Source organism: Oncorhynchus kisutch, linkage group LG21 (assembly GCF_002021735.2).
Source record: "Oncorhynchus kisutch isolate 150728-3 linkage group LG21, Okis_V2, whole genome shotgun sequence".
NCBI classification, from domain to species: Eukaryota; Metazoa; Chordata; class Actinopteri; order Salmoniformes; family Salmonidae; genus Oncorhynchus; species Oncorhynchus kisutch.
Window position 1 is genome coordinate 14,879,137 of NC_034194.2, and position 15,993 is coordinate 14,895,129.

The window sequence follows — 15,993 nt, forward strand, 5'->3', positions numbered from 1 at the left end:
GTTCTGCCCATGCAGTATGTAATGGTGTTGATGGGACTGATTATTCACGCTTCTTTGTGTCTTTGTTTTGACAGGCTGGGCAGACATGGAAAAGTGTTCCTGACTGTGCCCAGTCAGACATCCACTGACGAGCAGAAGTTCATCCAAAAGGGCGAAGCCTTTGGCACCGACTCCCTGTTCAACCTGGACCCTGAAGACACTGTCTTCTTCGTGGGTGGCGTCCCCGCTGACGTCAGGGTACGGTGTCATATCCTGTTAGAAAGTGATATCGACCTCTGATCAGAGTTCTGTGGCATTGGCTAATGCGTAGCAGACCATTTCCATCGTACAATATTGATGTAAACTGTACTTCACTCATGAACCACTGACACAGCAGAATTGAATCAGTATTGCGATGACTCTCTATTTACTTTTTTCCTTCCAAGATTAAGATTCTGAATGTTTTGTTTTTCCTTGTAGCTTCCACCTGCACTCAGCCTAGCTCCTTTTGTGGGCTGCATCGAGTTGGCCTCTTTAAATAATGATGTCATCAGTCTGTACAATTTCAAACAGACGCACAAGATGGATGTAGTTGCTTCAACACCTTGTCCCAGGTATGACATACTGTATCTTGTCTATATACGTTTTCTGTTGGGAACATTAGATATTACCTCTGCCCTTAAAGAGTCCACGTCTCCATCTGAGGCTCCTTCAGGCAAGTCGCTTCATTTCGACTTAACTCTAAAATTGTTTTCTTTGCCGTATCAGGTATAAGCTGGCATTCTCGCAGAGTCGTATCGCCAGCTACCTGTTTGACGGAACTGGATATGCCCTCATCAACAACATGGAGAGGAGGGGTAAATTTGGCATCGTCACCCGGTTTGACATTGCTGTTCGGACAGTAGCAAACAACGGCATCCTGTTACTCATGGTCACCGGGGTAAATATAGTAGCGAAAATGTCCCCTTTATTTTTGAACAAGCGACATAGTGTCAGTCAGTGATGCAATGCTATGCCTTGCAATTCTTCAGAGAGCATAGAGAGATTTACCAATACTTTTTCTGCGTCATGTTACTTGGGGAAAAATGACTCTAGAAAAAACTGTTCAATAATTCATTCCAGGACAAGTTCTTCCTGTTAGAGTTGAAGAATGGCTTCCTACGTCTCATGTACGACTTTGGCTTCAGCGGAGGCCCGATCGTCATGGAGAGTAACTTACCTAAACTACAGATCAATGACGCAAGATACCATGAGGTAAATCTAAATCAGCCCATTGTCTTTCTGTCGGCAGGGGTGTGCCTATTGTGAATGCAATCAATTTCCTTTCAACAGTAGGCCTAATCCAATCTAAGCTGTGCTGTTCTTTTTATAGGTGTCAGTCATCTATCATTACTCCAAGAAGATCATTCTATTGGTGGACAAGAGTCACGTGAAGTCCATGGAGAATGAAAAAAAAACATTGCCCTTCTCCGATATCTACATAGGAGGGGCCCCCTCGCGCATTCTCCTCTCCAGGTGAGTCAGTTATCTAATCACACATGTGCACTTCCTCACACCAATCCAAGGACCTTAAGAGGTCTTACTTTGTAAGCATAGTTGACAATTGTAACACAATATCAACAGATTGTTACATTAGCATTACACTGAGTACAGTTGGACGGCAGGCCCTATGTGACTATGAGCATATTCCCTCTCCCCCAGGCCTGAGCTATCCTCCCTGATGGGGCTGAAGGGCTGTGTGAAGGGCTTCCAGTTCCAGAAGAAAGACTTTAACCTCCTGGAGGAACCAGGCACTATTGGCATCAGCAGCGGTTGTCCTGAGGAGTCCTTTGTATGTACTGTAGTCCATAGCAAATGCTACTAGACAAAGCATTGGTGGTGTATACAGAATCAACTGAACTACAATAGTTGGCAATGTCTCTGTTGTGTCTTGGATTCTAACAGATGTCCCGTAAAGCCTACTTCACTGGAGAGAGCTACCTGGGGTCTGCAGCAAAGATATCTCCCTTCGACGCCTTCGAGGGTGGCCTGAACTTCAGGACACTGCAGCCTACTGGTCTCCTGTTCTACCACACCGAGGGGGTATATTGATTCTTGCCTGAATTTTATTTATTTGTTTCATAAACTCAACAACAAAAGAAACGTCCTCTCACTGTCAACTGCGTTTATTTTCAGCAAACGTAACATGTGTAAATATTTGTATGAACATAAGATTCAACAACTGAGACATAAACGGAACAAGTTCCACAGACATGTGATTGACAGAAATTGAATAATGTGTCCATGAACAAAGGGGGGGGGGGTCAAAATCAAAAGTAACAGTCAGTATCTGGTGTGGCCACCAGCTGCATTAAGTACTGCAGTGCATCTCCTCCTCATGGACTGCACCAGATTTGCCCGTTCTTGCTGTGAGATGTCACCCCACTCTTCCACCAAGGTACCTGCAAGTTCCCGGACATTTTTTGGGGGAAAGGCCTTAGCCCTCACCCTCCGATCCAACAGGTCCCAGACGTGCTCAATGGGATTGAGATCCGGGCTCTTCGCTGGCCAAGGCAGAACACTGACATTCCTGTCTTGCAGGAAATCATGCACAGAACGAGCAGTATGGCTGGTGGCATTGTCATGCTGGAGGGTCATGTCAGGATGAGCCTGCAGGAAGGGTACCACATGAGGAAGGAGGATGTATTCCCTGTAACACACAGCGCTGTCTTAGGCATCTCACAGTACGGACATTGCAATTTATTGCCCTGGCCACATCTGCAGTCCTCATGCCTCCTTGCAGCATGCCTAAGGCATGTTCACGCAGATGAGCAGGGACCCTGGGCATCTTTCTTTTGGTGTTTTTCAGTCAGTAGAAAGGCCTCTTTAGTGTCCTAAGTTTTCATAACTGTGATCTTAATTGCCTACCGTCTGTAAACTGTTAGTGTCTTAATGACCGTTCCACAGATGCATGTTCATTAATTGTTTATTGTTCATTGAACAAGCATGGGAAACAGGATTTAAACCCTTTACAATAAAGATCTGTGAAGTTATTCGGATTTTTACGAATTATCTTTGAAAGACAGGGTCCTGAAAAGGGGATGTTTCTTTTTTTGCTGAGTTTGTGAGTTCCACAGGAACTGCAAAGGAAATACAACTGTTGTTCAACTCCAAACTCTATTCCTCCTTCAGTCTGATGAATTTACCATCGCTCTGGAGAACGGAGCAGTGGTATTGAACTCCAGGGGCACCAGAGTCAAATCACACAAGAAGCAGTACAACGATGGAATGACCCATTTCCTGGTAGCTTCAGCGAATAATGACAAGTAAGAATCCAACGTATCGTAAAAAGCATCTCCCTTTATCTGGCAAGTATTTTTTTACGGATTGCCTCGCTGTCAAGCCACATACATATTTCTTCATATTTAAAAGTGTGATTTACTAGCAAAATGTATTATAATTGTTCACTGTAACAATTGACCGATAACTATCTATCTCCATCAGATATGAGCTGGTGGTGGATGACAAAGACAAGCATGAGAAGAAACGTCCGTCCTCCCCCGCCTCAGCCTCCACAGTGAGGAGCTTCTACTTAGGAGGCTCTCCCAGTAGCAGCATCAAGAACTTCACTGGCTGCATCAGCTACGCCTACATCAGCAGGTGCTGGCCCCTCTCTCACTGCGACAGCACACAGATCACATTAAAAGTGTAATGCGTTTGACGTCATGGAGTGTAATGGATTGCATCTAATATTAGCAAGTGAACGAGTCCAAGGTTGTACACACCTCTTATCTCCAGAGAACGTTGTTATGATAGCAAGCTCATTGGACATCTGGCTCAGGTCGGTTGGTGAAAACCTTGCTGCCTAGCTGTATCTATGAGAGGAAGAAAGCCAGGCAGAGTTGCTGTTGAGAGCCGAGTGGGAGGACATGGAGTGTGTTTCCATGGAGACAGAGTTGTGTGTGTGTGTGAGTATCTCTATGGCTCTTATGTCTTTGGCACTGAGTTGCTAGTCCCTCTCTCTCTCTCTCTCTCTCTCTCCAGACAAGACAGGGACATTGAGCCTGAGGACTTTCAGAAGTACACTGAGAATGTCCAGACCTCCCTGCAGGACTGCCCTGTGGAGCGACCACCCGCTGCCCTGCTCTCAAAGCACAGCAAAAACTCTGCCAAATCCAACCAGGGCCATACTAGGAAGGTAAAGAAATGAAGATCATTTAAATACATGTCATTGAACCCGAGTTTGACATATGGAATCCTTAATTGGTGATACTGACACATCCGTTTGGGATAATACATTAACTAAGAAGTTACCCCAAACAACAAACACCTCGGACATCATTGCACATGTAATTGAACAGCAGAATATGAACTGCAATGTTTTTTCCCCGTGCTGCCGGAGGCGCCATTCCCCACAATAACAAAGGCGCTGGGGCAAACAGTAGCGCTGCTTCCCCCAATTTCGATCTTTAAAGACGATACTGTATACCGAACAATAGGCATGCATTGACCCACTAACAACAGTCAAATAACTTCCATTCTCTCACTAAGGTGGGCAGAGACAAGATCAACCAGCCACCAGGCTTGTTGGGACTGAACAGTGATGACCAGGAGCCAGGAGAGACAGAAGAGACACCATGCTACCTGTCCGCCAGGCCCCATGCCACCCGCCACGCACACCACTACGGGGGTATCGCCAACAGCAGGCAGGAGTACACTGACATCCCAGAGTCCCTCACTGAGAGGTAAGGCCAGGAAAGGGAAGAACACCTGGCTTGCATCCCAAATAGCACCCTATTCCCTATATAGTGTACTACTTTTGACCAGGGCCCATAGATGTGGTAAAGAGGTCAATGGAACTCAACCAAAACAATGGAAATGCCATGGAAACGCCTGGCTTAAAGATGCTGTCTGGGAAAGATCCCCAATCTCCACATTGCCTCCCAGCAAAATGATCCTACATGTAGGCTAGTGTTTATATGTGTATTTCACACTATGTTGAGGTACAAATCAGAGTATAATGCTTTTATGGATGTCAACCCCAACACATGTTCATGTCATCGTCACCAATCAACTGCAGTACAGTTAAAAATTACTTTGACTACCACCACCGATGTATGCTAGCTACTCTATGCTACCAGCTTATATGAACGGGAGTTAGCATTTAGCAGACACATCTCAACCTGAAAAGGGACAACTTCTAAATGTTATGCAGAAACAACCAAAGATATCCATATCAGACTTTATTAACCACATTGTGGGCCTGTTCCAATAAATCAACCATGACGGATTTGACAAATATCCACTTTGTTAGATCAATCCTGCATCCTTCCTCTATCCCCCCATGGTCTGCATTCCAATGACCTCTTCACCGCATCTATAGGGCTCTGTATAAAGGTAGTACACTGTGAAGGGAATAGGGTGACATTTGGGACACAACCTGGGGGTACAACATAGGTGATTGGTCAAGAAGAAGTCAACCAGAGGTCAATCATGAACCCACTCTACACATGAACTCCACTCTGTTTTCTTGGTCTAAGTACTAGTCACATGCACTTTACTCTGGGTCTCTGAGTAATGGTCTGAGTATAGTATAATTAAGCAATAAGGCACAAGGTAGTGTGATATATGGCCACTATACCACGGCTAAGGGCTGTTCTTAAGCACGAAGCAATGCGAAGTCAGCTGTGGTATATTGGCCATATACCATAAACTCCCAAGGTGCCTTATTGCTACCAACGTAATGACAGTAAAGCATTTTTGGGTCACACTCGTGGGTATAGGTCTGTCATAAAACAGGTTGTTTGGATCCTGGATGCTGATTGGTTGATATGCGGGAGTTGTGGGACAACCATGACGTGTTAATGTCATAATCCCCTCTGGGAAAAAAGCCTCTACAGCTTTATTTTCCCATGCTGCTATTTGGTTTGCAACAGTTGGATGTTGCCTTCCACTGCGCCGATGTCCAGGCACGGCGTCCTGTTGTCACGCCCTGACCATAGAGAGCCTTTTTATTCTCCATTTTGTTTAGGTCGGGGTGTGACTAGGATGGGTGATCTAGTGCATTTATTTCTATGTTGGCCTGGTATGGTTCCTAATCAGAGGCAGCTGTTTATCGTTGTCTCTGATTGGGAATCATATTCAGGCAGCCATTTCTCCACTGGTTTTTGTGTGATCTTGTTTGTGTGTAGTTGCCTGTGAGCACTCCATGACTTCACATTTCGTTTGCTGTTTTTGTGAGTTTCCTTTATTAAAACATGTGGAACCCAAATCACGCTGCACGTTGGTCTGAGTATATTTCCAGTTCGTACGACGATCGTGACAGAAGATCCCACCACAACAGGACCAAGCAGCGTGCCCTGGAGGAGAAGGTATCCTGGGCTTGGGAGGAGATAAAGGAGGAGAATACATCCTGAACTTGGGAGGAAATTATGGCTGGAGACGAAAGCCTTCGTGGGGGGGGGGGGGGGGGGGGGGGGGGGGGGGGGGGGGGGGGGGGGGGGACACAAGGAGTGGTCGGCAGAGCCGAGGAATGAGCCAGAGACCGTCAGTGAGTTGAAGGAGGAACTCAAGGAAAGATTCCGGAGAGAGGTGGTGGTGATGAGAGTGCTGCAGAGCGGGCGTGCTGAGGAGCGTGACACCATTCCTGTGTCATCTGCACCAGTTTCACGCATCTGGCCTCCAGTGCGCCTCCCCAGTCTGGTACGTCCTGTGTCTCCTCCACACTCTCGCCCTGAAGTGTGTGTCACCGTTCCGGCAACTTGTGCTGGTTCTACGCACCAGGTCTCCAGTGCACATACACAGCCCAGTACGTCCTGTGCCAGCTCCCCGCACTCGCCGTGCGGAGTGTGTCATCGTTCCGGCACCATCTGTGCCAGCTCTACGCACTAGGTCTCCAGTGCGCTTCCACAGCCCATTACGTCCTGTGCCTCCTCCTCGCACTCTCCTTCAAGTGCGGCTCCCCAGTCAGGTACGTCCTGTGCCTGCTTCCAGCACTCGCCCTGAAGTGCATGTCACCAGTACCGGATCCCCAGCACCAGATCCCCAGTCCAGAGCTTCCGGCGGCAGTCCACGGCCCAGAACCTCCTGCGACGGTCCGGGACCTCCAGCTCCAGGGCAGGAGCCTACCTCTGCGCCGATGCCCAGTCCAAGCACGGCGTCCAGTCCAGCTCCAAGGTCGGAGTCTTCCTCTGCGCCGGTGCCCAGTCCAGGCATGGCGTCCGGTTCTGCTCTATGGCAGGAGCCTTCCACTGCGCCGATGTCCAGGCACGGCATCCAGTCCCGCTCCATGGGAGGAGCCTTCCTCTGCGCCGATGTCCAGTCCAGGCACGGCGTCCAGTCCCGCTCCATGCCAGGAGTCTTCCTCTGCGCCGGTGCCCAGTCCAGGCACGGTGTCCGGTTCTGCTCCATGGCAGGAGCCTTCCTCTGCGCCGATGTCCAGTCCAGGCACGGCATCCAGTCCCGCTCCATGGCAGGAGCCTTCCTCTGTGCCGGTGCCCAGTCCAGGCACGGTGGTCAACTCAGCTTCATTCCCGGAGCCTTCAACGGCGCCGGTGCCCAGTCCAGGCATGACGGTCATCTCAGCTCCATGGCCGGAGCCTTATTCGGCGCCGGTGCCCATTCCGGGTGCGGCGTACAACCCGGCTCCATGGCCGGACCTGTGGTCTGGGCGGGGGCAAAGTCCCGCACCAGAGCCGCCACCGATGCTGGTGAATCCACGAGCGGAGTGGGTACTTTGCCCCACACCGGAGCCGCCACCGACGCTAGACGCCCACCCGGACCCTAATCAGAGGCAGCTGTTTATCGTTGTCTCTGATTGGGGATCATATTTAGGCAGCCATTTCCCCACTGGTTTTTGTGGGATCTTGTTTGTGTGTAGTTGCCTGTGAGCACTCCATGACTTCATGTTTCGTTTGCTGTTTTTGTAAGTTTCCTTTATTAAACATGTGGAACCCAAATCACGCTGCATGTTGATCTGAGTATATTTCCAGTTCGTACGACGATCGTGACACCTGTATGCCTTTACTACCTGTGCAACAATGTTTCATTTTACAAATGCGGTCTCTCCCGTGCCTGTAAGCTAGCTAGCTAGCCCATAAATGAACGCAAAACTAATAATTCACCATGGAAACCGTAAACACTCAGAATCCCATTAATTCATTAACCAGAGCAGTGCGGCCTATGTAGGCCTATTGGATATTTATTAAATAAATATTTATTGAAGTTATTGTCTCATCATCATTGATTATCTGCTAGCTACAAGCCAATGGCTTGTTTAGCATAGCAACGTAGAATGAAACGAATTAACGACTGGGTCAAAACATTAGTTATTTTCTAACGACCAGCACGCTTGGGTAGCAACTTCAGAATGCAAAAACGAATGTACCCATGTTTTACTGAGAAAGTTATTCATATTTTTCTAAACCGTGTTACGGTAACCATTTTATAAAAGCAATAAGGCCACAGCTTTCTGCCTTTCTGCCAGCATTCAGGGCTCGAACCACCCAGTTTATAATGCACCTTTTACCCCCCAGGTCTCACTTCTCCCTGTCCCTGAAGACCCAGTCCTCGTTCGGCCTCATCTTTTATGCATCAGACGAGGCAGAGGACAACTACATGGCTCTGTTTCTTTCCCATGGGAAGCTGATGTACACCTTCAACCTGGGTCAAGAACAGGTCAAGGTCAAGAGCCCGGAGAAGTACAACGACGGAACATGGCACAATGTAAGTAAATATACACTATTGGTCAAAAGTTTTAGAACACCTACTCATTCAAGGGTCTTTCTAAATTGTTACTATTTTCTACATTGTAGAATAATAGTGAAGACATCAAAACTATGAAATAACACATGGAATCATGTAGTAACCAAAAAATTGTTAAACAAATCCAAATATATTTTATATTTAAGATTCTTCAAATAGCCACACTTTGCCTTGATGACAGCTATGCACACTCTTGGCATTCTCGGACATCAACTGTTCAGAGGCGACTGTGTGAATCAGGCCTTCATGGTCGAATTGCTGCAAAGAAACCACCACTAAAGGACACCAATAAGAAGAAGAGACTTTCTTGGGCCAAGAAACATGAGCAATGGACATTGGACAAATTTCCACCAGTCTTTTGGTTTGGAGTCCAAACTGGTTCCAACCGCCGTGTCTTTGTGAGACGCAGTGTGGGTGAACGGAGGATCTCCACATGTGTATTTCCCACCGTAAAGCATGGAGGAGGAGGTGTCGTGGTGTGGGGTGCTTTGCTGGTGACACTGTCTGTGATTTATTTAGAATTCAATGCACACTTAACCAGCATGGCTACCACAGCATTCTGCAGCGATACAATCATTTATTTTTCAACAGGACAATGACCCAACACACCTCCAGGCTGTGTAAGGGATATTTTACCAAGAAGGAGAGTGATGGAGTGCTGCATCAGATGACCTGGCCCCCACAGTCCCCCGACCTCAACCAAATTGAGATGGTTTGGGATGAGTCAGACTGGAGAGTGAAGGAAAAGAAGCCACAAGTGCTCAGCATATGTGGGAACTCCTTCAAGACTGTTGGAAAAATATTCTAAGTGAAGCTGGTTGAGAGAATGCCAAGCGTGTGCAAAGCTGTCATCAAGGCAAAGGGTGGCTATTTGAAGAATCTCAAATATAAAATATTTTTTAATTTGTTTAACACTTTTTTGGTTACTACATGAATACATGTGTTATTTTATAGTTTTGATGTCTTCACTATTATTCTACAATGTAGAAAATAGTAAAAAAAATAAAGAAACCCTTGAATGAGTAGGTGTTCTAAAACTTTTGACCGGTAGTGTACTTATTCCCCATTAACCATATACTAAAATACATAACTTTTACCTCTGACACCTGTCACACATAAATAGATTGTTCTATGGGATAAGCCACTCGTTTTCAGCAGTGACATAGTTCTACCCGACAGTGTAACAGCCCTGTCTTGTCTCTCCTCTTGCAGGTTATTTTTATTCGTGATGGGAATCTGGGCCGATTAATCATTGATGGGCTGACACTGCTGGAGGATAGAGCTCAGGGCTCCAACGTCTCCTGGCACGTCAGCAGTACCCTCTATGTGGGAGGGGTGCCACCAGGGAGGGCCCAGCAGAACATACTGGTAAGATACACCCCTTAGTGCCCAGGGCTGCATCCCAAATGGTACCCTATTCCCTATGTAGTGTACTACTTTTCACCAGGGTCAAAAAGTTGTGCACTATATAGGGAATGAGGTGTAATTTGGGACACAGAGCAGGACCTTATAGCCTACTGAAGGGAAATGGAGCAGAATGTTTTTACAGTGGAAACCTGGAAACATATGAAAACCCTGGCCAAGAATGTGTAAGAAGATCCTGAACTTTTGATAAAGAACATTATAAGAGATGTCTGGAATGATTTATGGTCCTCTAGTCTTTTCTGGCATATGTTCACACTGGGAGCCATCCAAGTATTTTCACTTCAGACTGCTGTACTCAGACGATACGTTTCCCACAGAAAACAATAAACCATCAATGTGACCCCTCTCTGGGGTCTGTTAGTGGAACATATTACCTACAGATATCTGTACTACCACCCATTTACACTTTCCTGTGCTGTATTTGTCTCCAAAAGAGAAACTCTGCGTACAGCTTCACTGGCTGTGTGAAGAACTTCCAGTTGAATGGCCAATGGCTGTCCTCCGTGTCCCAGGCCTTCGGGGTGACGCCGTGCTTCGAGGGACTCTCTGAGCCGGGGACATACTTCTCTGAAGAGGGAGGATATGTCGTCTTGGGTAAGACACAAACACACTTTGCCAAATCTCTCCATTTAGCTAGGAATTAAGAAATTAATGGCATAAGATTATCCTCAAGGCCCTTCTGGCTTTATACTGTGGCTGAACCCTACCAGATTAATTTGAAGTATGATACCAAAGGAAAAGCTTGTGAAACATTGATTTTCCTGCAATCTTCAGGACATACTCCATCCTATCATTGTACACGGATCCCTTTGGCAGGGTCTGGAGCTGTTTGGAAACAATGTGTCAGTTATATCACGCGCCATGTCAGATTTTCTCTGGAAAGCAGACAAAACCCCTGGGCCGCTCACCAATCACCACAGAGACGGGGAAGCAGAGAGGCTCTAGTCAGGATATCGGAATTTGATATGCCCAGTGCAGCTGTGGTGAAAATTTGGCCTGGTGGAAAAGTTGAGGGCGCGGAGGAGAGCTGCAATCTCCAAGGTCTTGGAAGCCAAGCTGCAGCTGTTTGAACGAGTGCAGAGCAATTTCACACCCTACTGTGGCTGGCTAAGTTTCACACGTGCACACGACCCCATTGGGCCGAAGTGCAGTGAAACATTCCAGGTTACAGGCGTTAAAGATGAGGTTCCGAACGGACAGAGGGGCTGGTAGAGCAGACTTTACTTGAATTACTCTTTCTGTCCTTCTCCCTCAAGATGACACATTCAACCTGGGGCGGAAGTTTGAGCTGGTGGTAGAGGTGCGCCCTCGTGTGGCGTCAGGGGTACTACTGCATGTCTACACAGCAGCAGAGGAGTACTTAACGATGTATATTCATCAAGGAGCGGTAAGCGACTAATACAAAGCAATCAGTCGTAATTTGCTAATTTGCTATTAGTAGATCTTCAATGCAAGTATTGTTCTATGCTCACAGGTGGTGGTGCTGGTGAACAATGGGGTCCGTGAGTTCTTCACTCAGGTCACTCCTAGACTGGGTCTGTGTGATGGGAGCTGGCACAGGATCACAGGTAAGAGATGCCTTTATTGCATTGACTGCCCCTGATTTAAACAGTATGGGACCACGGTTCATTTGCAATGATTGGCCCATGTTATGTGCAGTGGCTGACAACAATGTGTTCTGTTGTCCTTTCTGCCTCTGGTTCAGTGATCCGAGATGCCAATGTAATCCAGCTGGATGTGGACTCAGATGTCAACCATGTGGTGGGACCTCTCTACCACAGTACCCAGAATGCCAGGGGCCCTGTGTTCATTGGTGGAGCTCCAGGTCAGTGGCAAAGCCATGCATTTCAAGACGATTGAACACACAAAATTGTTTTTTGCTAGACACTATCTGACATTCCAACTAACAAAACACATCCAAACTGTGAGTACTTTGGTTACAGGGTGAGGCAGCACTATCAACCTTGAGTTTGCAAAATAAAAGGAAATGTGTTTGTAATGTTGTTTATTATATATCTTCCTAGAATCTCTTCTCCCAGAGGGCATTGCCACTAGGAGGGCCTACACAGGCTGTATGAGGAACCTGGCGGTGAACGAGAGCCAAGTGGCCTTCAGCAAAGCTGCCCTGGTCAGCGGGGCCGTCAGTGTGGGCTCCTGTCCAGCTGCCTAAAGGCCCTGTCATAACGAATACAGCCCAGCTCTCCAGCAACACGACTGACCAAATTCTGCTTCCTAACAAGTTTCCACACTGTCAATAAAGCATGAAAAGTCATTTTCATTGTGTTTTAAATTGTCTATTCTTGTTTGATGTTAACTAGAACAATGTTTGTTTTCATTTGGAAAAGAAAATGACCCGGCAACGTAACCAACCCTCCCATATGAATTAGTTTCACATGAGAAAATATCCCCCCAAAAGAGTTGGACTGCAACATGATGTGATTAAGGACCACTGCTCATATTATAGCCAACTTAAGAAGGCTTGTAACTGTATCACCCTATAGAAAGGTATCTTCATTTTCTTAAAGGCCCAGTACAGTCAAAATGCATTGTTTATATAATATTGTACAACAGCTGATGAAACTAACACTGTAAAAGTGTGAGAACATTTTTTATTAGTGTTATTTCCTGATAGTTGCTGGTTGAAAATACAATCTACACAAGACCTTCTAATTTCTCATTTTCGTTTTTTCATGGTGACATCACCATGCAGTACAGTGATTAATAGACCAATAACAAAGAGAATTCCAAACCTCTCTGCCAATAACAGCTATTTTCTAGTTTTCCACTCCCAGACAGTACTAGCCAAATTCTTGTTTTTGCTAAAAAAGCTATTTTTGCCCATTTTAATGGAAATCTATTACAGTAATGTAGTTCATTGTTACCCAGAAATGATTTGATATATAAAAGGGCTGCATTGGGCCTTTAATCTACATTGGCAGAACTCATAAATCCCCACTCCCACTCCAAAGGGATTGGTTTGGGTTTGGTTGATAGGAGCCTAAAGCATAGTTTATATTTTTGTCAGAGAGCTATGATGTACTGTAGGAGTGCAACCAAGTCCAGTTCCAGACAATGCTTCCACCACCCTATGTTGTCATCTCAATGCTGCCACATCTGTATGTAACAAAATCGTCTTCATTGCTTTGTCACAGTGCAGTTTTTCTACTTTTCTTCGGATTAATAAAATGTATATTCTAAAATCCTTGCTGTTATTGGTTTATTCCCCTCACACACACAGAAAGAAAGAGGTCGGAAAGGAGAAAACGATGGTACGATTAGGTGTAGATCTTGGAACTAATGGCGGTGAAAGCGAGGAGGATTGGACTATGGTCCAAAAGAATGGGAAACGGGGAGAATTGAGAAGGGGCATATCGAGTTGCCAAACCTGTGGAATACATTTGAGATATTCAATCTGGTGGAAAGAGTGATGGGTAAAGTAAATGCTGGGAGGATTATGAGAAAAGGACAGTTTTTATTTGGTGTACTTCTGAGGATAAGAAAGAGTTTATGTTGTATGGGATTATAATCATGACAGAGCTATGTGAATTTGTATTTTACATTTTGTGGTCGCAAATAGAGTTTTGTGGTTGCAAGTACCATTCGCAAAATGTGTAATTTAATTTCGCACACTTGGTATCAGGACGTGTGAAATGTTTAGCAACGGTCAAGAAAACTTTTAACTCTACATTTGAAAACATTCAATGAGATTTGAAAGCATAATTTTTATTCAAAATTACTGCACGTCCATTTACGACTATGAATATTCTGCTGTGAATAAAAAATACACTTGAAGATTTTGAATCTGCGCTCGCTCAGAGTTCTGTCACTGTTGTCACGTTGAAGGAAGTTTTGTCAATTTGTAGGATGAAATTTGCCAGTAAAATAATGATGGAAATAGTTCCACACATGTTATAATCTATCATGCAGAATTGAAACGTGTAACTTTGGAAGCTCATTCAGTAACACAGACTTGGGTGATTTCTGTCCCAGGGGACTAAACTGTGCAAGTTTTTGTTCAATTTAGACCACAATTAGTTGAATGAGGTGTTAGTGAAGTACTGGAACAAAAACCTATACACAATTTCCCTTTGTTAGTCTATGCAGGTTCGTCATATGATTTCTAGGCACGTGGTGGAGATGATTACAACAATACTCCAAGGCAGGCCCCAGTATTCAGTGGTTGTGGCAGCATGCTACTTTCTAGTGATCTTACTCCCTCTCCACCTAAAATGCAATAACAAAAACATGAATAACAATATGCCTATAAGTCAGTAACTTCGCAAAACTAAACAGTCACACGGAACCTAAACCGGCTGAGCGCGTGCACCATCGCACACAAATTTATTTTGTCCCCCCCACGCCATCACGACACTCAGGTTAATATATCAAAACAATTATAATATCTGAACCAATTATATTAATTTGGGGACAGGTCGAAAAGCCTTAAACATTTATGGCAATTTAGCTAGTTAGCTTGCACTTGCGAGCTAATTTGTCCTATTTAGCTAGCTTGCTGTTGCTAGCTAATTTGTCTTGGGATATAAACATTGAGTTGTTATTTTACCTGAAAGGTAAAGGCACAAGGTCCTCTACTCTACCAATTAATCCACACATAAAACGGTCAACTGAATCATTTCTAGTCATCTCTCTTCTTTACAGTCTTTTTATTCTCTTGACTTTATATTGCAATTGGAAAATTTCATAAATTTGATGCATTACCGCCACTGACCTCGTTTGTCTTTCAGTCATCCACGTGGGTATAACCAATGAGGAGATTGCATGTGGGTACCTGCTTCTATAAATCCATGAGGAGATAGGAGAGGCAGGACTTGCAGCGCAATCTGCGTCAGAAATAAAACGGATTTCTATTTTAGCCCTTGGCAACGCAGACGCTCATTGGCGTGCGCGAGCAGTGTGGGTACAATAATTGAATAACATAGACTTCTAAATTAATTTTGCAACGCTCGCGACACCAGCGGTGTGGTCAGCCTGTCATGTAAATGTCCACATCAGCCAAATGATACCCAACCAATACAGCCTATTAGTCTATTTGCAGTGGAATTTGTAGGGACATTTTTCTTTGCAACTTTTTCAGTCACCAATTAATAAATAAACAGGTAGTGGAATTAAGTACTTTGACAAAAAGGGTCTTTAAAATATAGCTATAGTCTTTAAAATATAGCTATAGTTTTTATTTTCTAGAAAACTAGCTAACATTAGCTACACTGTAGTGATTAAGGTGAGAGTTAGCTAGGTACCTTTCCCCCAGCAGTTTCAATTTAGCTAGCTAAAGTCATTTTGCATGGATAGCAGGACAGGAAAATGGTCAAATTCACACGCTTATCAAGAGAACATCTCTGGTTATCCCTATTGCCTGTGATCTTGCGGACTCACAAACACAAATAATTCTGGCTATCCGTAAATTTTAAAAACTAAAAAATTGTGCCATCTGGTTTGGTTAATATAAGGAATTTGAAATGGTTTATAGTTTTGATACTTAAGTACAGTTGAAGTCGGAAGTTAACATACACCGTAGCCAAATACATTTCAACTCAGTTTTTCACAATTCCTGACATTTAATCCCTTAAAAAAAACTGTTTTAGGTCAGTTAGGATCATCACTTTATTTTAAGAATGTGAAATGTCAGAATAATAGTAGAGAGAATTATTTATTTATTTCATCATATTCCTAGTGGGTCAGAAGTTTACATACACTCAATTAATATTTGGTAGCATTGCCTTTAAATTATTTAACTTGGGTAAAATGTTTCAGCTAGCCTTCCACAAGCTCCCACAATAAGTTACGTGAATTTTGGCCCATTCCTCCTGACAGAGCTGGTGTAACTGA

The 15,993-nt window shown here is 44.8% G+C and overlaps 1 protein-coding gene across 1 annotated transcript in view; it reads left to right on the plus strand.

Moving 5' to 3' along the window:
- LOC109866715 (laminin subunit alpha-4) overlaps positions 1 to 13,348 on the plus strand; it is a 31,420-nt gene extending 18,072 nt beyond the window's left edge. The window contains exons 23-40 of the mRNA XM_020455521.2: positions 75 to 237; positions 460 to 593; positions 748 to 919; positions 1,102 to 1,233; positions 1,352 to 1,494; positions 1,681 to 1,810; positions 1,924 to 2,061; positions 3,151 to 3,284; positions 3,463 to 3,618; positions 4,003 to 4,156; positions 4,510 to 4,703; positions 8,493 to 8,682; positions 9,934 to 10,089; positions 10,581 to 10,740; positions 11,403 to 11,533; positions 11,621 to 11,714; positions 11,852 to 11,971; positions 12,171 to 13,348. Of these exons, the coding sequence (XP_020311110.1) occupies positions 75 to 237; positions 460 to 593; positions 748 to 919; positions 1,102 to 1,233; positions 1,352 to 1,494; positions 1,681 to 1,810; positions 1,924 to 2,061; positions 3,151 to 3,284; positions 3,463 to 3,618; positions 4,003 to 4,156; positions 4,510 to 4,703; positions 8,493 to 8,682; positions 9,934 to 10,089; positions 10,581 to 10,740; positions 11,403 to 11,533; positions 11,621 to 11,714; positions 11,852 to 11,971; positions 12,171 to 12,316 (2,647 nt within the window). The 3' untranslated portion in view covers positions 12,317 to 13,348. The remainder of the gene's footprint in view (positions 1 to 74; positions 238 to 459; positions 594 to 747; positions 920 to 1,101; positions 1,234 to 1,351; positions 1,495 to 1,680; positions 1,811 to 1,923; positions 2,062 to 3,150; positions 3,285 to 3,462; positions 3,619 to 4,002; positions 4,157 to 4,509; positions 4,704 to 8,492; positions 8,683 to 9,933; positions 10,090 to 10,580; positions 10,741 to 11,402; positions 11,534 to 11,620; positions 11,715 to 11,851; positions 11,972 to 12,170) is intronic.
- Positions 13,349 to 15,993: the final 2,645 nt, after the last annotated feature.